The 21,797-nt window shown below is 37.5% G+C and overlaps 1 protein-coding gene across 1 annotated transcript in view; it reads left to right on the top strand.

Annotated features, from left to right (window-relative positions):
* Positions 1-15,111, top strand: part of C17H8orf34 (chromosome 17 C8orf34 homolog) — a 250,888-nt gene extending 235,777 nt beyond the window's left edge. Inside the window, 3 exon segments of the mRNA XM_059673058.1 lie at positions 1,879-1,972; positions 13,778-13,837; positions 15,104-15,111. Of these exon segments, the coding sequence (XP_059529041.1) occupies positions 1,879-1,972; positions 13,778-13,837; positions 15,104-15,111 (162 nt within the window).
* Positions 15,112-21,797: the final 6,686 nt, after the last annotated feature.

The raw sequence follows: 21,797 nt of genomic DNA, 5'->3' as shown, positions 1-21,797 counted from the left end.
CCCCACCGAGTGCACAAATTTTTGTGCACCAGGCCTCTAGTAAAATATTATATTAGTTTCAGGTGTACAATATAGTGATTAGACATTTATATATCTTATGAAGTGATCAGCCGATATGTTTAATACCCATCTAACTGTAAGCCTTTATTTTTATCTTGCTGGTATTTATTTAAGCAACATAAAGCAAACTATCTCAACTTGGAGTCAAACATCATTGTAAGTCGGGGAAGATGATGAATGAATTTGAGAGGACAAAAGAGTGAATTGACAGGTCACGTTAAGTTTGTGTTTTTAATTTTCAAAATCTGTTTCAGAATATTTTCTTGAATCATGATTTAATAAATTTGAAATTGTTACTTATATTTTATTCTGAAGAGGATCCATCCTCCCTTGCTACCCTTCATCCTCTCTTCCTTTCTCTTCCTTACTTCCTCCTATGCAAATGTTTACTGAGTGAATACCTATTTTTTGCCAGGTTCTATATAATAGATGCTGGAAATGCACAGGTGAAAAAGTTATCCCTGTCCTCAAGGACTTTCCACATTATTTTTGAGGCAGGCAGATATGAAGAGGCAATTACTATATAGTAATCGTTGTTCTATTGGTGCAATAGGCACACACTGGAATAGAGGAGTGGCTCTCTCTTGGAGGATCAGGGAAGGTAAGGGAGATGACACCTGCCTGAATGAATGTTCATGTTTGAGATAAATTTAGTGCATTTGAGGCAAGAAGTATGACCTCTGAAAACATCTTGGCAGATCAGACAAGATGACAAAAATTGAGGAGCTACCAGTTAATTATAGCTGGAATGGACGTGTCAGTTGAGGTGGATGGAGATGGAATTGGGGGCAAATCAAGCAATGAAGGTCCTTGAGTTTAGATCTTATCCTGGGAATAATGAGGAGGCTACTCAAGGATAGGGAACAAGAGCATGGCACTTTAGAAAACTCACTTTGGCAGGGAACTTGGGGGGGGAAAAATAGAAAGCATATGAAATTTGATCCTAGAAAACTTCACAGATGGCTATTACAATCAGGTTGGAAGATGATGAGGGTCTGCTTTAGGTCAGTGAGAGAAGTCAAGGAGCAGCGAAGTAGTATATGAGAAACATAATAATAAAAATAAGGAAGTAAATAAAAGCCAGACCGGCATGGCTCAGTGGTTGCGCATTGACCTATGAATAGGAGGTCGCAGTTCCATTCCATGGTCAGGGCACATACCCAGGTTACAGGCTCGATCTCCAGTGTGGGATGTGCAGGAGGCAGTCAGTCGATGAGTCTCTCATCATCGATGTTTCTATCTCTCTCTCCCTTTCCCTTCCTCTCTGAAATCAATAAAAATATATTTTAAATAAATAAATAAATAAATAAATAAATAAATAAATGACGTGCAAAGGGGAAGGAGGTAGTGACTTAGTACTGAACGGTGAAGTTGAGAATGTTCTATATATCCCACTAAACTTTATTCTCATTAGAGGGAACTTGAAGCCTTGAGGTACTATTTGTGCAATTTTATATTGAATATTGTATTATTAAGTTTCCAAGAATAAGTGTCAACATTTCCACAAAAGTGTTAATTCAGGAAGGAACATGGTCAAGGTATTTCTTCTCATTAAATCTTATCAAAGATTTAATCTTAAATCTTATCAAAGATTTAAGACATTAAATCTTATCAAAAGGGAAGCAGATTTAAAAAAAGATTTTAGAGTTTGTGGCATGTCTATGACATGAAAATGAATTTAAACTTAAAACTCTATAAGGAAATTTTTATTATAGTTTATTGGACATATAATTTATGGAGACTGAAGTGTTCACCCATATTAGTATTCACAAGTTTATTCTAGAGTTTAATCTGAAATGAATTTTCTTTCTTTGGCAGGATGATTCTTTAAAGCAATTGCAGGTGGTTCACCAACCATGGATCTTGCCAAGTGACACAGAAAGTGAAGGAGTGGAAGCAGAACAAGAGAAACGTGAGTAGACACTACTGTTTATTGACAGATTGCTTTTAGCCAAAGGAAATCTACACTGAAGGTCTATTCCTTTCATAACATCAGATGTTGTCTGCAAAAAAATTCAGACTTGACTAGGAAACCATGCAAAGATAAGCTATATTTCAGGTATATAGATCTTGATTCAATTATGTCATAATTGTGTCACAGAGAACCATAAACTCACTTTCTGAGAACAAGTACAGAACCTTACAAGAAGAAATTGTTCTTCTTGAACACTAAGATAAATGTCCATTTAGAACAGGGGTCCTCAAACTACGGCCCGTGGGCCACATGCAAATACAAATATTGTATTTGTTCCCGTTTTGTTTTTTTACTTCAAAATAAGATATGTGCAGTGTGCATAGGAATTTGTTCATAGTTTTTTTTTAAAACTATAGTCTGGCCCTCCAATGGTCTGAGGGACAATGAACTGGTCCCCTGTTTAAAAAGTTTGAGAACCTCTGATTTAGAATGTGAATCTTCTATCCTGTATAATAAAACCCTAATAAGCAAATCGACCAAATGGTGGAACGACCAGTTGCATGACGTGCACTGACCACAAGGGGGCAGACGCTCAATGCAGGAGCTGCCCCCAGCCCGCAGGCCCCAGGCCAGCCAAGGTGGGTGCCAGTGGGGGCCCCCTGATCACCCTGCCGGTCGCCCCACAGAGGGAGGTGACCGGCAGAGGCAGGGGCGGGGGCGGTGCCAGGCTGGCCAGCGGGTGGTGCCAGGCCAGCCAAGGTGGGTGCCAGCGGGGGCTCCCCGATTGCCCTGCCGGTCACCCCACAGATTGGCCCTCATTGCTGGCCAGGCCCAGGGACCCTACTCATGCACAAATTTTGTGCACTGGGCCTCTAGTAAACATATAATTAGAACAGTGATAACTTGTGATTATTTTTAAAAAATCAAAATATGTTAGGAACAGTTTATTATTGTATATAAAATTATCATTATTAGTTAAATGAGCAAATCTATACATATAAAAACCTAAGTGACCATTACAACCGAACGACTGGAACGACCAGAACGACTGGTCAACTGGTCACTGTGAAGCACACTGACCACCAAGGGGCAGACACTCAAAGCAGGAGCTGCCCCCTGGTGGTCAGTGCACTCCCACAGCCAAACTTCTGCAGCTGGCCAACCTCCCCCAGTCCCTCCCCATGGTCAGCCAACTTCCCCCTGGCCAGTCTCTCCTCTCGGCCAGCCAACTTCCTACAGCCCTTCTCCCTGTCCTTTCCCCTGGCTGGCAGGCCACAATTGGCCCGGCCCTGATCTGCCTGGCCCCGATCCGGTCTGGGCGAGAAGGCTCTGATCGGCCCTGATCACCCGCCAGGCCTAGGGAACCCCCCCACCCCCCCGTGCACGAATTCATGCACTGGGCCTCTAGTATACAGAGAGAGTTGACCCTTAAACAATGCCTAGTGTTGACCACAAGCCTTACCGATAGCATAAAAAGTTGATTAACACATTTTGTATGTTATATGATGGTGTTCCAAAAGGTCTCTGAGGAACTGTTCACTTTTCTTCATTTATTTTTAAGAATTCCTCAGAAGTTCCTTAGATTGGATTTCAATGGACCTATCTTAAGTTCTTTGATCCTTTCTTATGCCAACTCAAATATGTTGTTGCGACCCTTTAGTGCATTTTTTCATTTTAATTCCAAAATTTCTATTTTGTTCCCCTTAATAATTTGTATGTTTTAATTGGTAGTCTCATTTGGTGGAAGTTCATTCTCATGTTTTTTAAAAATTTTATTTCACAAGATTTCTTTTAATTCTTTGACTATACTTATCGCAGTTGATGACAAGCTTTGTGTGGTAAAGTCCATCATCTGAGTTTATTCAGGAGAGTTTCTATTGAATGTTTCCTCCTTTTTATGAGCCACACTATCATGTTTATTCGCATGTTTAATATGATTTATAAAGCATGTCACTTTTTGGTTTGTTTGTTTAAAACTGGACATTTAATATAAGGTGGGAACTCTAATAATTGGACCATCTTCCTCCCATCCCCAGTTTGTTCTTGCTGCTGTTGGTTGTTGTTATTATTGTTGCTATTTTTTTGTTGAGTGACTTTGCTGAACTGGCTCTATAAAGTCTATATTATTTAGTGTATGCAGCCACTGAAATCCACACTCAGTAGCTTTGTAGTCAATCTTCTATGAGTATTCAGAAAATTCTAAGGTTTCACAAGAATTTCAGGGCATCTGAACTGACACCAGGCAATAAATCCTCAAAATTAGGAATATCAACATTTGCATGTGGGGTAACTTATCATCGTAAATATTTAAGGACTTACCTTTAATCAATAAATATAAAAGTAAATTAATAACTAGTGTTAATTATCTGTTAGAAGCAAAACATTCTAATGCCAAATTGCAATTTTTCTTTCTAATACTGGTTTTAGAAGATATTTTTTGGTTGTAAATAAATTTTTTGTCATTTCTAGAGGCCAAATGCCTCTGAATTATTCCTGTGGCCTTCTTACTTTGAAATGTTTCCCATGTCTGTGGTAAAATTCTAATATTATGAATGGTTCAATTGACTTCTAAGCTCCTAGAAAATATTTAAAGGGTAGCATTTAATGACATATCTAACATAATCTCACAAACTAAACTATTATGAAGTATGATGGGAAAATGGGTCAGGTTGCTCAGCAATACATAAAGTTGCATGCTTCAGACTACCTTCTTTGTTTATTAAAATGTCCTTGCCACATGCAATAATAGTCAGAAATTTTTATAACAAATGTCAGAGAAGCCTGTGTTTAAACAAGACAGCCGAACTGTTATTTTGGAGTGCAAGATTCTTTGGATTCGAGCAGTGATTTTCAAATGGTGTGCCACAAGAATTTTTATAACATGGAAATACCTGACTATTTAGTTAGGGCCACTGACCTCTTTTCCCTTAGATTGTCAAATAAGAAATGATATGATAACAGCCAACACAACAATATCCCGTCTGGCGTGAATGAATCAAAATCATACCTATTTGTTGCGTGTGCAATGAGATACAAAATATTGAAAATTGCTGGATTAGAGTATGTGTGGAGTTGAATTCTTTAAAATTAAAAATAGGCAATACATGGTCCAATTTTTTGTTATTTTTAAAAATCAAAAGTATGAATGAGTAGCACATGTTTTTAATACTTTCACCAAATACTTTTTGTTTGTCTTGGAATATTCTTATATTTGCTCTAGGTGTGGCTAAATCTAAAAAAAAATAAAAATAGAATAATGGACACAAAATGAAGGAAAGATCTAGTTTATTCTTTAACGTTGATGGATTTAACTTATATGGAAGCCTTATATCAGATGGAAAGTATCTTTACAAATGAGAAGAATGTATTGGCTGGCTGCAAGTCTTTTGCATGTGTTTACAGTTTTCCCAGCACCATTTATTGATGACACTATCCATTCCCCACTGTGTAGTTTTTGTGTCCTGGTGTTAAATTAGTTGACCATATATATTTGGGGTTTATTTCTGGGCTCTCTATTTCTGTTCCACTGGTCCATGTGTGTACTTTTATGCCAATACTATACTGTTTTAATTACTATAGCTTTGTAATATAATTTGAAATAATGAAGTGTATGCTATCAATTCTGTTCTTCATTCTCAAGACTGATTTGACTACTCAGTGTCTTTTGTAGTAATTTTCTTTTCTTTTCCACCTATTTTATTTAGTTTTTATTAAACTATATATCTGTTAAGGGATTAATATCCAAAATATGTAAGAACTCATACAACTCAATAGTAAAAACAAACAAACACCTATTTAAAAAATGGGCAAAGACTTCAATAGACATTTTTCCAAAAAAGACATACAAATGGCCAACAAGTGCATGAAATGGTACTCAACACCATTAATAATCAGGGAAAAGTGACCAAAACCATAATGAAATATCATCTCACATGTCTTAGAGTGTGTATTATAAAAATAATAAAAGATAAGTGTTGGTGAAGATGTGGAAAAAAAGAGAATGCTTGTACATTGTTGGTTAAATGTAAATTGATTGTTAAGCCATTATGAGTAACAGTGTGAATTTTCTGCAAAAACAAATTAGTACTACCATATGATCTAACAATCTCTCCTCTGGTATACACCCAAAGAATATGAAATTAGCATGTCACGAGAGAGCTATGCTCCCATTGGAGCAGTATTCACAATAGCCAGGATATGGAAACAACCTAAGTAGCTGTCAATAGATGAATGGACAAGTAAATTGTTATATGTATTACAATGGAATATTATATGCCTTTAAAAAAAAAAGATCTGGCAATTTGCAACAACATGGATGAATTTAGAGAACATTATGCTAACTGAAATAAGCCAGACACAAGAAGAAAAAAATATGTGATTTCACTAATATATAGAATCTAAACAAGTCAAATACATAGAAGCAATGAATAGAATGATGGTTACTGGGGCCGGGATATGGGAGAAATGGTTAGATATTTGTCAAGGGCTAAATAGTTGCAGTTATGTAGGATAAATATGTCTAGAGGTCTGATGTACAACATTTAATGTATAGTTAATCATACCATATTGAATACTGGAAATTTGCTAAGAGAAAGGTAACTAGAATTACCCATAATATCACCACTCAAAATATTCTCCATTATTATTTTGGGGTTTGATCACATAGTCTTGTCACCATGCATGCCTGTTTATTTTTTATTAAGTATTGAAATTATATATGAAAAATTAGATAATTTGAGACCTAAAATGATATTAACTTCTTCCAAGCGAACATTTTTCTTTGTTTCAGTAAGAAGTATTCCTAGATTATTTGAAATTCAATAAAAAATTTGAGATTTTAAGTTGGGCTTTATTCATTAAGCGGGCTGCCATATTCCCATGTTGCCCTTACTCCTTTCCTGTAGTGTGTCCCTTCAGAGTAGCAGTCCCAAACCTGGGGAGTTTATTTGAGTCACCTTCCTCAGTAACACTGGAGCTCCAGTTCTAGGAGGTTTTTTCAGTCTCTCTTTTGGTTGTCAGCTCCTCAGAATTTATTTCAGTAACTTGCAGGTATCTTTAAAGGAAGCATGTCCCCAAATTCCACTTTCAAAATTTCTGTTTATTTTCTTATTCTCCTGTATATTGGCCATGTAATACTTTATTGCTTTGAAAGGTCTCTGATGCCTTCATGGATTCTTTTAAATATATTTTTCATGTTTTTAGTGGAGTGCTTTATCTCAATAATGTACCCAACCATTACTGAATTATCAGTTTCTCACTTCAATATATTTCAACAAATTTAGGCATAATTAACACATTTTCAGATTATTGCATTTTGTTTTTATAGACTAATAAAAGATTTACTTTTTATTGCTTTAATTTGTGCCAAACATAGTGTCAGACACATAGCATGTGCTTGGTAAATATTAGTTAATTCTAAGCTCTTACTTTTTGGCTTAGCAATATAATATGTAAAATAGTTTCTATTTATGCAAAATGTTAATGATAATATTTAATTTATCTTCTATCCCATAAGGATGTCAGTTCTCACTTCTTATTAGGCTTCTACTTACCTTTACTGATGTTATTATTAATGACATTATGTTCTTATCCTGCATGGAATTTGTTGCCAGACATTTGTTAATTTCTCACTGCAGTTTATTAATGGATTCACTTTTTTGTGAGCATACATGTGACATTTAATTAAGTCAGTGTGAAGCTAATTTTCTTTTTCTAGAAGCTCTGATAGAGTTGGAAAAACTGGGAATCAGGAGACTCATCAAAGTTCCTGCTTCTTCCCTGTTGTCCACAGGCTAGTAAATTGCAGAGAAAGACTCACGCTCATCTGCATCTATGTTTGCTCAATTCCCAGATTTGAACTATCAGAGGTACATTAACTACATGAGAATGAAAGAGAATGCTCTCCTCCAACATTCTCTGCCAAACACTTTCCATCTTTTACGTACTGGTAATAATTTATCTTTTCATTTATAAAGCCTAAGCTCATTTTTCTCAATTATTCTATGGCTTTTGCATTCAACTTGTTGCCTCTATTATATGCTGGCACTTTAGAGTAGAGAAGGGTTATATAGTCCTAATTAGGGGCAAAAAGAGTGACATCTTCCTTGTGTGGACTCATGGGTAGTATCATCATCTTATGCAATGTTCTCACATATTCTTCCAGGCTGTGTGAGTTCGTCTCATGCTTACCAATGGGTTACATGTAGCCATTCCATCATTGATCCCAACTTTCCTTATTATTTCACTAGAGGCCCAATGCACAAATTCATGCACAGGTGGGTTCTGGCCAGCCCGCCCTGATCGGGGCAGATTGGGCTGGACCAGCTGGGCGGAGGGGCTGTGGGCAGTTGGCCAGCTGGCCTCACCCTCGATCAGGGTGAGGGGGCTGATCAGGGATGGGGCCATCTGGGGGAGGGGCCACAGGTGATTGACGGGCTAGCTCTGTCCTCTGGTTGAACTCCAGTCGAACTTCTGGTTAAGGGGACAATTTGCATATTACCCTTTTATTATATAGGATTCCCCTTTTTCCTCCTATTTCACATTTAATTACTTACTTTTCTCAAACTAAAGGGGGGGGGAATCAATGTTGTAAGCACAGAACTTAAAAAATTTTCAGTGCATAGTAAATCTTTCTCACTGAGAGAACTAGTATATATTCTAATCAATATTAATTTAATAATAAATTGGGGAAATTGTCCCATAGACTACTATATATATAGTAGTCTATATATATATTTTATATATATAAAAGCCTAAGTGACCGTTTGATAGGTAGCTATGACATGCACTGACCACCAGGGGCAGACGCTCAATGCACAAGCATGGAAACATGGAACAAGCTGATGACTCTCAGAGGGAAGGGCGGGACAAGATTAGCCAAAGATCTTACATACATATTAGAGGCCCAGGGGACGGATTTGAGGTTTCTTGGCCTGGCCTGCAGGGATCGGGCCAAAACCAGCTTTCTGACATCTCCCCAGGGGTCCCCAGATTGCATGAGGGCACAGGCCAGGCCAAGGGATCCCATTGGTGCACGAATCTGTGCACTAGGCTTCTAGTTTATAAATAAATGTTGACTCGTGCATGCGCAATATTTGTCCCTGTCTGACACTGGCCTCCCATTTAAGTTAATTCAAAGACAGTTTCCCGTGATGCCAGCATTTGCAATGACTATTAATAAAGCACAAGGACAAACTCTAGACAGAGTAGGAATATACCTGCCTGAATTCCTTTTCAGACACGGTCAATTATATGTTGCCTTCTCCTGAGTTCAAAGAGTATGTGACAAAGTTCAAGTTGTAAATACTTCATCACAAGGGAAATTATTCAAGCACTCTGGAAGTGTTTTTACTCTTAATGTGGTATACAGTGAGATGTTAGAATAAGTTAAATCAATGTATCAGTCATTGTATCAATGTTGTTTTTATATCATGTTTTGGTTGTTTTTATAGCACGTTTTTATTGTTTTTACATCATGTCTTTGTTGTCGTTATATCATGTTGTTATTGCTTATTTATTAATAAATTTATATATTCTTTTTCAAATACATTTTACTAATATTCTTTCATCTCTAACACTTCTATTATAGAGAAAGGGTGAATAGCAATATTAGAATATTTCTTCTAATTTCTTTCCAATGTGCATGAATCCAGCCACTAGTATACAATAAAACTACAACATCAATTTGGGGGATATATTTAGAATTACAGAATTCCACTTTTAAAAACCTATTAGAGTAATTGACATTTTAAGGTTATATAGAAATACATGCTCTCTAAAAGAGGAGGAAATGGAAGAGGACTGACATTTATTAAATGTTTGTAGTATCTCCTTTTATCCCCGTAATAAATGAATGTGTGAGTGATAGTACTCTGATTTTACAGTCTTAGATTTATTAAATACCCTTTCCCAAGGGTACGTGATTAGTAAGTGCAATTTACATTCTAACTTAATCAAAGGTCACGTGTTCTAGTGTGAAATGTCATTCCATCTCTAGAAGCTAAATGAAGAGGGAAGGTGGGACAAATGTGTGTATAAATAGTATAAAGAGAGGAATTATTTCACTGAGCACTGAAAGAGTTTGTATCATAAAGAAAATACTATGAAACATGAAAATAGGAAAAGTGACATGTAAAGAAATAATGCATTTGGGTAGGAAATCTGCTTTTAATATAACTTCAACTTGATTTAGTTATATTTACACTGTGCTCTGAATTATTATCTACAGGCAAAGTCATCCAGAAAATTAAGGGAGGCATATTTGATAAACATAAAAAATAAAATTTTGACAGAATAAAATAAACAACATTTAGTAATTACATTAAGCATGTTTTCAATCCCATAGTAAGCTATTTAAAATAGAACAACTGTTCAAAGCATGCTGCCAAATGTCTTCAAAATGACTTGTTATGAAATGTTGACTAAATATCCCAAAACTCTATATCAACTTTAGTATAATTAAACATTCTTCAGACCAAAAACAGAGTTTTTATTTATACTCTGAAATGTAAATTCCACATGACTTTCTCCTTCATATTAGGACCAAAAAGATTATCCATTTGTTAACATTCACAACAATTTTCAGAAAGTTTCCACTAGTTATATAGGCTTTATAATTTATAAATGGCTTCCACATATTTAAGTCCAAAAATTAACCTACTAGGGAAAATTTTGTTATAATATTCATATTTTACATTGTAAGCATTTAGCACACAATTATTTAATAAATGTTTATATATTCACTATTTACTAAATAATATTTACTGGATGAATTGAATAAATGAATGATTAAATTTAGTTCAGATTGAAGTGACTTGAGAAGTGGCCAAGCCCAAGTCCCATCTTCTGATTTCTCAGGAAGGACATGATTAGAAACCTGGACAACTTTATATAGTAAGTGGTTTTATCGGTACACACACAACCAAACATGATATGTTCAGTGATACTTCAAGTGTGCCCTGTGTGGCTCCTCTGTGGTAATGGTAATTCATCGTTGCAAAGAGTATGGTGCTTTAATGCAGTCTTTTACATCAATCCCCACACACACATTTGAAACGCATTTCCTCAAGTGATTTGTGTTGCTGGTTGTTACTGAATAAACCTGTACCTATGGCATTCAAGAAGAAAAGAAGAAGGTTCTATGCATAAACAAATTACCTTTATTTCTAGAATTTATTGCTCCTTACTTGCTTGCTTGTTCTCCCTCCCCCCGCCACACAAAAGCTGCTTCATTCCTTGCATGCCCACAAGTATGGGAAATAATGGGCTATCCCCTGATATTTAGTCCTACTTCACAGACGGAAGCCATGTAAGGCTGTTGCCATACTAGAACAACATTATGCCAAAGTTCAGGTCAGAAACTTGAGATCAGTTACTTCTGTTTTTTATTCCTGTTACCCTTGGCCACTCTGTCTTGCCCTCCTGCCCCTGTCAAAATAAAATCATCTCCTGTTTGTATTCTTTACCACCATTGATATATTTCCCAGAACTTCCCCCTGTACCTTGTGCAACTGGAATTTGATTTGCAAACCGATTTTCCTTCAGTGCTATTCAAATAACACTCTCCATGCCTTTCTTTGCCTTATTTGAAATGGGTTCTTCTAGAAGGCACTGCTTCCCTGTGAGCCTTCCCCAGGGAAGTTGCTCCTTTTTTCAATTGCCATGTGTCTTGACATGGTGCTTGCGCCATGAGGAAGCATGAAACAGTCTACTTGAAATTCTCCTTTTAATTTTTTTTTAGGTTCATGCCATTTGTCCTGCTGTCTAGTGTCTTTGTCACTATAATCCTACCAATCACTTCTGTTCTTTCATGTGGAGTGCTTACATCTGGTTTACTGTTTTCCTCTATGCCACAACCCCTATAAAGAAATTTTGACTATCAAGTGGGTGACTTATCCAATGTCTTACCATTATCATTCCTTGACTCTCAAATGTAGTGGTCTTCTATGTGGTCTTCTATATATATAATAATAATATATATATTATTTTTTGTTTTTTTTTTCAAATGTGAAATAACATCCAACTCTAAAATTTTAGATTATTATATTCTAACTAGAGGCCCAGTGCACAAAATTTGTGAAAGAGGTTCACCTTCACAACCCCGGCTGCCTCAACCCTCGCAGCCCGACTGCCTTGTGGCCCTGGCTGCCTCAAGGCCCCTGTGTCCCCATAACCCCACCCACTGGTCATTCCGGAAGGTCGTTCTGAAAGGTCATTCTGCCATCTGGTCTAATTAGCATATTAGCTCTTTCTTATATAGGATCTCTGTCCCAAACCTCCTGCCCTTAAGATTCTCTACACTTTGATTTTGTTTGGTACCCAGACACTTCCCTACTCCTTTTTCTTCAAGTATGTCAGGCCAAAGCGGGCTTCATCCTTCACCCTAAAGTCCATGCTACATAGAACATTGATATTCAACCTGTGGTCCATAAACCAGCAACATCTTAGGAACTTGTAAGAAATGCAATTCCCCTGGCCTCCACCCCACATTTACTAAAGTCAGAAACTCTGATAGTGGAGCCCATAGCAATCTGTGTTTTAAAAGCTCTCCAGTTGATCTGATAGCCTTAAAATTTGAGAACCTTTAATATAGAACATTAATTCAACTGGTCTCTTGCCAGCACCCAAAGGTGAGTGCATCATTATTTTGTTCCAAAATCCTTCCATGTTTAAGATTTCTAAAAATGTACCAAGTTCTCCAGCTTTATTAAATAAAGTACCCTTTCCATCTACAATCACTACGACCACCTTCACTTCAAATGCACTTTGTAGTTCCTATTTATCTAAATTTGAATACTGTAAAACCATCAAATGCCCACTATTTAATGATACTTCCAAAGGCATTTTCCTGATAATAATCCTCAGTGGAGAATCCTGAGCAATGCTACTGGCTCAAGGTCACTTATATAAGAAGGGATGGGACCAAAATTTGAATTCAGGTCTATTGAGTACAAATCTATGCTTTTTTTATTTCACCGCTGAATTATATAAACCAAAAATTGCATTGATATGCCTCTGGTTGAGGCAGTACCTACCAATGGATCTCTATAGAATTTTTAAAAGTGAGTTACATACAAATCTATTATCAAATCACTTTGATAAACATCAGGTTAAGTAGTTGTTTTTAATTGTAGGACTTTTAAGACCCTTTAATATCTTCGATGTCTACTGATTCCTTTATTTCATCTCTTATCTTCTTTATTTCCTCGTGGTTTTAAACTTTTCCCACTAGTTTTGCTCTCCTGCCTTAGGGATGTGTTCAGAGGAACTATCAGCATGCAGTGTTATAGATATAGTGTATATGCATGTATATGCACTACTTCATGTAAAGCTCAAAAACTTTGTGATGATAACATGAAATTACAAATATTATAGCATCAAAGTACCGTGACATGTGCATATCCAATCCAGAATAAGCTGTGTTAGGGTAACAGCCTGCATGGTATTGCTTTCCTGCCTAACCCATGCTGAACGTAAGCATTACAATTTGAATTGAGATAGTGTCTTCCTGCAACTGACATGTGTATTCCTAACACTATTCAGAGGGGCATTTGGGGCTGGATTTTATTTAAGAATCAACCAAAGTTTAAATTGGACATGACTGAGTTATGACATGAAAGTATATTCACTATTAAACAGTTAACGTATGTAATTGCAGCTCACTGAATAGTAGAAATGTAATTTTACTATTCATTTCATGTCATTTTCACTAGAAGTTGGTTAAACCACAGGGAATTGTGTTTACCAGATGTTTCCTGGTGCAGCGTGTTATCTCTCTCTCTCTCTCTCTCTTTCATCGTGCAGGTTCTACTGACCTTCTTCTGTGTGTTCCGTGCTCTTCTTGTCCTACTCTGGTCTACTCTGGTATGTTTGCTCAAGGCACTGACTGTTAGTGTCGGGTAATTAAGGGTACTATCCTACAACTGCTCAGAGGTCAGGTTTACTAAAATAGTCTTCATGACCTATAACAAGAAAAAGGATTTTCCTCCAAGTACCCTGCACAAGGTTTCCTTCTTTTTTTGTGATGTTGTGTGGCTCTCTGGCTCCTCACTGAATCTGTACTCACTGGGGAGGTAGAATGGGAATTTGAACCCTTCTTCTTGGCAGGAAAATCAGTTTTAAATATATGTGAGATGAAAATATATTCTCCCACTGTGCAGTCCATGGACTCGATAGCATCATTAAATATATCCCGGAGACACAACATCTCAGAACAATTTCAAATCCATGGACGTGAGGCTAGCCTATGAAGTGACTATATAAACATGAGCAGTTCACAGTATATTCTCTCAAGTATGTCACAGAGAGAAGCAAAGGTTGAGTTTGTTCTTAGCACTCAGAGTCACAGTATTTCAAAATTAGAAAGAACTTAGAACTGGCTATGTCTCTTCCAATACAATGCTGGTCGTTTCTCCGTACAACCCCTACCGAATGGTCACCCAGCTTCTACATGAAATGAGAAGTATACTTCCTACTTTTCCAGCTCATTCAGTTTCGTTCTGCTCTGATTGCCCACTGACCCAATAATTCTATATTAATAAATCACCTTAAAAAACAATTTGTGCAATGTAGCCCTGTGCAGTTATCAGAATGTTATTATGTTCACTGCACATGTTTTATAATAAAACAACTGTTTTATAATATAGAAAACATGTAAACATTTAAAAATCATCTAATGATCAACAAAAGAGGATTGATTAAAAATTATAGCACTCTATATAATGGAATATGGATGAGTTTAACTGGGTATGTACATATATTTATGCTGACATTAACTGGATAGATCTACCTACCTATATCTATATATATTCTAATGTGGAAACCATTTTTATATTTTTACATAAAATGTGAGTCACAGTATATTAAATGTAATTTAGTTTTGTTGTATATGACACATAGACACACACAGTTATATATTTATATCTGCACAATACTGTCTAAGTGTTTACATACGAAAATTGTCTCAAAAAACCATGTTCATTGCAGCATTATTTATAATAGCCTAGATAGGAAACAACAGAACTGTTCATCAGTAGATGAATGGGTAAAGTTGACACATCTTTTTTAAATATGCTACACTACAGACATGTCATTAAGCACATTTTGTTTTGTTTTGTTTCTCTCCTACAGGTCTGTGAAACAGGCAGAGATTGCAAGTGGTCCTTAAGGAAATTGCAATTATTCAAATCCTTATGTATAGATCTAATTTTATTTACTATGTGTAATCATTTAAAGAATGGTTATTTTTATAATATCAATAACAAACAAGTAGTCTTGGAACCAGGGGGTGCCCTAAGTCAATAATCAGAGAACACTAACCCTGGCAAAGGATTCTGGGGTGGTCAGCATGCCTGTTGCCTTCTGACATGGTTGGTACCCTGGGTTTAGATTACTTTATATCTAGCTATTAAGATTACTATTTGATACACTAAATATTGCCTGAGTCAAAAGACTTTGCTTAAAATTTTTCTGTATTTTAACTTGTCTAGGATTTTCTATTTCTTATATTTTTATAATATTTTCTCATTTTTTTAGATTAATAAACATTATACTTACCCACATGTGCCAGGATGTGCCACTTAGGTATCTCTGGGAGTTAGCTGTTCAGTGTCATGACCTGCCCTATACGTTCTGTGCAGAGTGAGGTGCATTCTCCACCACTGATCCTTTCTGCAATTATTGTCCCTGATCCTAGCAAAACATATCATTTATATGTTAATTCAATAAAGCAGATCAATAAGGAATGAAATGCATGCCCCAACGCATATCAATAAAAACTGTTTGACCATTTATGCAGTTATTGAACCCAACTAAGACTATCCATTTTAAAGTTGATATATGCTTGCTTTTGGACTGTGTTATGCATTGATACAAAGTGAATGGATCTAAGTAATTTATTGGGCATCTCAACTGTTTTATTTAATTGTCTTAACCTAAGTTTTCTTTCTGGACCTTTAAGGCATACGATTAAATGATTAAACTGCCTGTATAACTGTCAAAAAACAAATGTTAAAGGCCAGACATGGCTAAAGAATAAAAAAAGAAATTCCTATTGTATGAATTAAGTTATACTCCTAAGTCAAATAATACATTTTCGTACATTAACATTTTCTTGAGCTTAGAAACTCATGAGACTGATTTTCATAAAAGTTGTATTTAATAGGTAGAAACAAATTAAAGGCTTAGAAAACAGTATATTTTTAGCAGAACAGAAAACACAAGAGAGTAAGTTTACAGGACCAGGCCAGTTCTCTATTTAAATATCCTTAACATGGAGAATATTTCTTTTAAAATGTTTAACTGATCATCCAAATATTTGTCATATTCATAATAGTGTTTCTTGAAAACATGTTATCCCTAATGCCTTCATCTGAACCATACTTTCCTCCAACCATCATTTGGTCAGTTTTTGTCATTCTCTTGTCCACTGACCTGTTTCTGGGGACAGTCACTCTACTAAGTGCTACATCAACCTCAGGAATCAGATCTACCAGGATATCAAGTATATATTTAAAAAAAAAAAATTCTACCAAAGACAAACAAAGCCAGACACTAATTCAAGTGGCAAGATAGATATTAATCAGTGATAAACTATTGCAATAGGGAAGAGGACCCAGCATGAACTGAACTCAACTTCGATTTATGCAGAGGTGACTGGATATTCTGAAAGGTGTGTGAGGGAGTAGGAGTGGGGAATTGCTTGGGCTTGAACAGAGTTGGGGAAATGGACATTTTTAAAAGGGGGTTGTTCCGTGTGAAACTCATCTGAGTTCACCCACTGCTGCTTATTATCAAAGTTTTAGTTCTACCCTCCCACAGAGACTGGGAAATGGGGTCTGTCTTCAGGTGTTGGCTGAAACAATCAGGAAATCCTTTTGGCAGCCCTGAGCTCTCCAAGACAGGAACTAAAGAGGGCACAAGTCATCTCCTAGGGATAATGCCTTGAGTTGTTAGAAACTATGTAAGTGTTCGTTCAAGTCTTTTAATGTGACAGTGTGTTGTGGTGGATGAAATTATCTGTACTGAGAATCTGTGGTTTTTACAGGCCAAGTTTCAGGTCTGGTCAAGAAGAGGGCTCAGAAAAGCCAGTCTAGTGCAGTGATCGGCAAACTCATTAGTCAACAGCCAAATATCAACAGTACAACAATTGAAATTTCTTTTGAGAGCCAAATTTTTTAAACTTAAACTATATAGGTAGGTACATTGTTATTAACTTAATTAGGGTACTCCTAAGGCTTAGGAAGAGCCACACTCAAGGGGCCAAAGAGCCGCATGTGACTCGCGAGCCACAATTTGCCGACCACGGGTCTAGAGTGTTACCAAGGACAGAATCTCTGTCTATGCCAACTAGGCAGGACACACACACAGACAGACACACACTCCACAACCTTTGCTCTCTCTTCTTTGTCAACTCCAAAGACAGAGGTCAAAGGCAGTAAACAACTAGAACCCAAATTAGGAAATTCTTCAGGATTGTTTTCCTATCTCCTGTTTCAAGTGTTATATGTGAAATCAGAATCTGTTAGCACTCATCTGGGCTGCCATTTCTCATTTTGCCTCTTTTGCATTTTTCAACAAAGATCCAGAGTCATTTCAATGGTAGGACTTGAAAACCTCATGGGAAAGAGGGTTCTAGAAATATTCCTCAGATTTTCTATGCAAACATCACTCCGGTAGAGAGATGGCTTTGGCCGTAAGTCATGCCATGGCCTCTGGGTGTCCCTGACTAGTTGTCTCTGACCTTCGAGTCATAGAGGCCAGATCCTCAACTCTCCAGAGCATCACAGTCTAGTATGGGAAACATACATATGAACAGATGATTTAAATAAAATGTGGTAATGGGCAGTGAGGATGACCTTTATAAGCTAGGTTCTTAGGGGAGCACAAAAGAGCAGTTGTGAACCCATCTGGGGATCTGGACTTGGAAGAGTATGAGTTGTGGGGTGGGTGGGAAGTCAAAGAAGGATCCACAGAAAAGATAATGCCTAAGCTGGTTCCCTAAAAATTAGATGGAGTCAATGGAGCAACAAAGGCAAATACAAGGGTTTTAGTGGGAGCAACAGCATGAACCCAGTTTGGAAGTCTGGATCGGCAGAGTGTGCATGAGGATGAGAACAAAAGACACATGGTATTTATTACTGGAGCACACAGAGTATGTTAGGAGGTGGCAGTTGATGGGGCAGAGAAGTGGGCATGAACTGGGCTAGGAAAAATTATCTATGGCATTCTGTGGTCTTTAACACAGGTCACTCATCCAAATCACAGATACTTAAGCCTCTCTGAGATTAAGATGCAGCTGGTTTAAGGTGGACCCCAGTCATCAGTATTTATTTAAAAGCTTTTTACTTGATTCTAATGAATAGCCAAGGATGAAAGCCATTGCCAACGAGAGCAGCTAAATATTTTCCACAGTAGAAAGGTGAGTGGCGCTGTCTGATGGATAGCTAGGACAGCTCACTCTGGCAGCATGGGGAAAATGACAGAGTAGGAAACACAGGGAATGGGCAAACATGGAAAAACTAGTTAGGAAACTGTTTCAGGAGTTAAAAAATAATAAAGCCTTATTTAGATGTATTAAGGCAAATATGTTAAGAATCTAACTGTGGTTGGGATGCTCTGGAAGGCCAGGAAAATGTTGACCACGGGTGGAGCCTCCAGGGAAGAGACCGGCAAGGACTGCAACTCTCTTCATGTGATGTCACTACAGGATACAATAAGAGACGGAGAAGAGAAATGTCACCTGAGCTGGCTGTTGCTTTACCTTCTTTCTTTAGAAAAAAAGAGGATAGCTCCTCCATAGACCACTGAGAATGTCAAGTCCCCCACCCAGCTGTATCTAACTTATTCAACACACCCACTATGTGTCTAACACCTTATTAGATCGGGGGGCCCAAAAGTATTGGGGCAGATGTGGTTCTTGCATTCATGGAGCTGGTGGCTGGTATGGGCATAACACTGACTAACAGTCACTTACTATGGAGTTTAAGAATGTGACACAGGCTGCTAAGGAACCACACCTGAGTAATATCTACCTACATTTCAGATAAGGAATCTTGGGCTGTGGTTAAGCTGTAATCTAAATAAGGGGGGTGATTCAGGTGAAATTGGGGGAAGTCAAGGTAAATTCAGGATAGTAATAGAGAAAGGAGCTGCAGAGTATTTTGAGAGAACAGCATGTGCAAAGATCCAGAGAGATGGATAACATGGCCTATCAGGTGACATGGACAGCTGAGTATTGCTGGAACATAGCGGATGCACAGCATTGTCAGTGATGCAGATGAGAAGTTAGTAGCAATGGAGCTAATAAGGGTATCATAAGATACATTACATTCAGGGGCAAGTGAGGCACACCAAAGAGTTTTGAGCAGGTGAATAGTAATATTTCCATTTTAGAAAGGCAATGTTTTGCTTCAGTATAGAAAATGGATCATAAAGGGAAAAGACTAGAAACTGGAGAATGACTAGGACACTTCCAGTAATCAACATCGGAGAGAGAGAAGTACTTAGGGGAGAGATTTAGACGGTTGATGATTAAAGATGTGTGGGAGGAGTTGCAGATGGTAAGATTTCTGGCCAACACACCTGGTAGTGAAATACGTTTGGAATGAGGGGAAGATGTGACTGGAGTTCAGTTGGGGACATGTCAAATTTAAAGAGGTTGAGAACTTAGCCGAGATGTTGAGCCTCATCAACCTAAAAATGACCCAGTGGAGCATACTAGAAATCAAGGCAGTAGATAGCATCACCCAATGAGAGTGAGTGCAGTGAGAAGAAGAAAGAAGACTCAGGAACACACCAGCACTTAAGGGACTGAAAATGTGATTTCAAAAGGAAAGAGTTTTATGTACACTAGACAGGGTGGGTGGCCCACACACTGTTTCTAGGAAGCAGAAGGTCAAGATCAGTGCACTTCAAGGTCCCTAGTTCCTGTAAGCACAGCTGGATGTCAGGGGAGAGACAAGCATGGGCTCATTTGTTGAACAACCTTTAGTTGTCTAGTTTAATGAGGCTGTAGAAACTTCCTGTGGGTGGATGGAGTAAAAAGCAGCTATGGGAGTGGGAGGGGAGATCAAGGAACATAGAGTTTTCCTTGTTTAGGAAGGAAAACTAAGGCATGTCCGATTTGGGGTCTTTTTAGTGGGTGTATAGCAACATCCAACTTGAGAATTCCTTTTTCTTTGCTTAATAGTGAAGAAGAGACAACTAGAATCTTTAGGAAACGGGTTAAGAATTAATCTTGCTGCAGCATTTTTATCTTCCATTTTTCCCCTCAAATTATGCAAACATAGTTTTGGATGGTTATAAGGAAAATAAGCATTGCCAGCTGCTAGCCTGAAGCTTATGAGGCACTCCCTAGAGGGAGAGGTGGAAGCATCAGTCATCTTCCGGGGTCTGAGGGACAGAGCTGTTCTACTGCAAATCATGGCTTGCCTACACTATAAATGTTTGTTGGTTTTTCAACTTGCATTTGGCTCTCTCACCACTATTCTTTCTGTTTGTTTGTTTTTTTAAATGTCTACGGTGGTTTCTTGTCTCTTTTGAGTCTTTGATGTTTATAGAACCCAACTCTGCAAAGCCAACATAAGTGGATTTGGAAATGAGCAGGAGCTGTGATTTGGCATCTCTCCTCACTATTATTATAATCATTTAAAATGTGCCTGAAGATCCCTAAGTGCTACGTGCAAGACAACAATGGTAATATGACCCAGTGTCTGAAAAATACAGCAATTTTCTCTCAGAAACTGCCTCGCTAATGGCAGGGGGAGGCAATGGCTTTGAGGTTGTTAGTGTACATGATTCTCTTGGGAAATGGTCAACCTATGGTTTAAAAATGGAGCCTCTGAAAGAGCTTGCAACTAACCTGATAGACTTGGCAGTGGCCTGTGCAGTACATTACAGCTGTGTCTGAAGGGCCCTTTATAAACCACAGGCATTTGATTGAACGACTTGGCCAAGGTTTACCACCTGGATTCTGAGTGAAAGGGGAACTCTTGTGCTTATGGCCATTTTTATTGCTATATATTTATTACTACATTTTGCAAAACTTTTTAGGTAAAGATAATGAGCATGCACAGGAAATTTTTCTAAGAGTATACTCAGAATCACATCATCAGTGGCTTAAATCAAGCTATGGAAATTTGTGTTTTACTGTGAAAAACAACTGTGCATCTGTCTTCAGTAAGTTGTAAACTGAAGTTTTTAAAATCTTTAATATACTTATTGTTTGACTTCATTATGAGATATCTTTCTTTGGGTCTTTGATAGACATGAGGATTGCTCACCCTATCTAGGTCTCTTCTTGCTGGGCACATAGAAAGATTTCTCAGGCATCTGCAGTTAGACAGGGTTGCATGACTAATTCTGACCAATGGGTCATCAGTGGAAGTGACATGTAGCACTTCCAGCTCAAGGCATTTAGTAGATGTGTGAGTTCTTCATACTCTTTTCTCCTGCTACAGTGAGCCTGGGTGTTATAAATCGAGATGGACATGTCTAAAGATGTTTGGGTTTATGACTATGTGGAGTAGAGTTCCTGCTGACCTGCATTAGACAGGTAATGTGAGTGAAAAATAAATATTTATTCCACCATGGAGGTCAGATGTTTATTTGTTACTGCATCATGGTATGGCTTAGTGTCAGACTTAGGCTTTGACTCATACTAGATCAAATTCTTTCCTTACTGAAGATGATGGCTCCAAAATATCTAGTTCTAGGCCATGTTAACTTAGGTTTTTAAACATACCTGAGCTTAGAGCAAATATAACTGATCATTATCCTTGTTAAAAATATGTATTTTTATTGATTGCAGAGAGGAAGGGAGATA

This window comes from Myotis daubentonii, chromosome 17 (genome assembly GCF_963259705.1).
Source record: "Myotis daubentonii chromosome 17, mMyoDau2.1, whole genome shotgun sequence".
Classification (NCBI taxonomy): domain Eukaryota; kingdom Metazoa; phylum Chordata; class Mammalia; order Chiroptera; family Vespertilionidae; genus Myotis; species Myotis daubentonii.
This window is presented reverse-complemented; position numbering and strand designations above follow the sequence as displayed.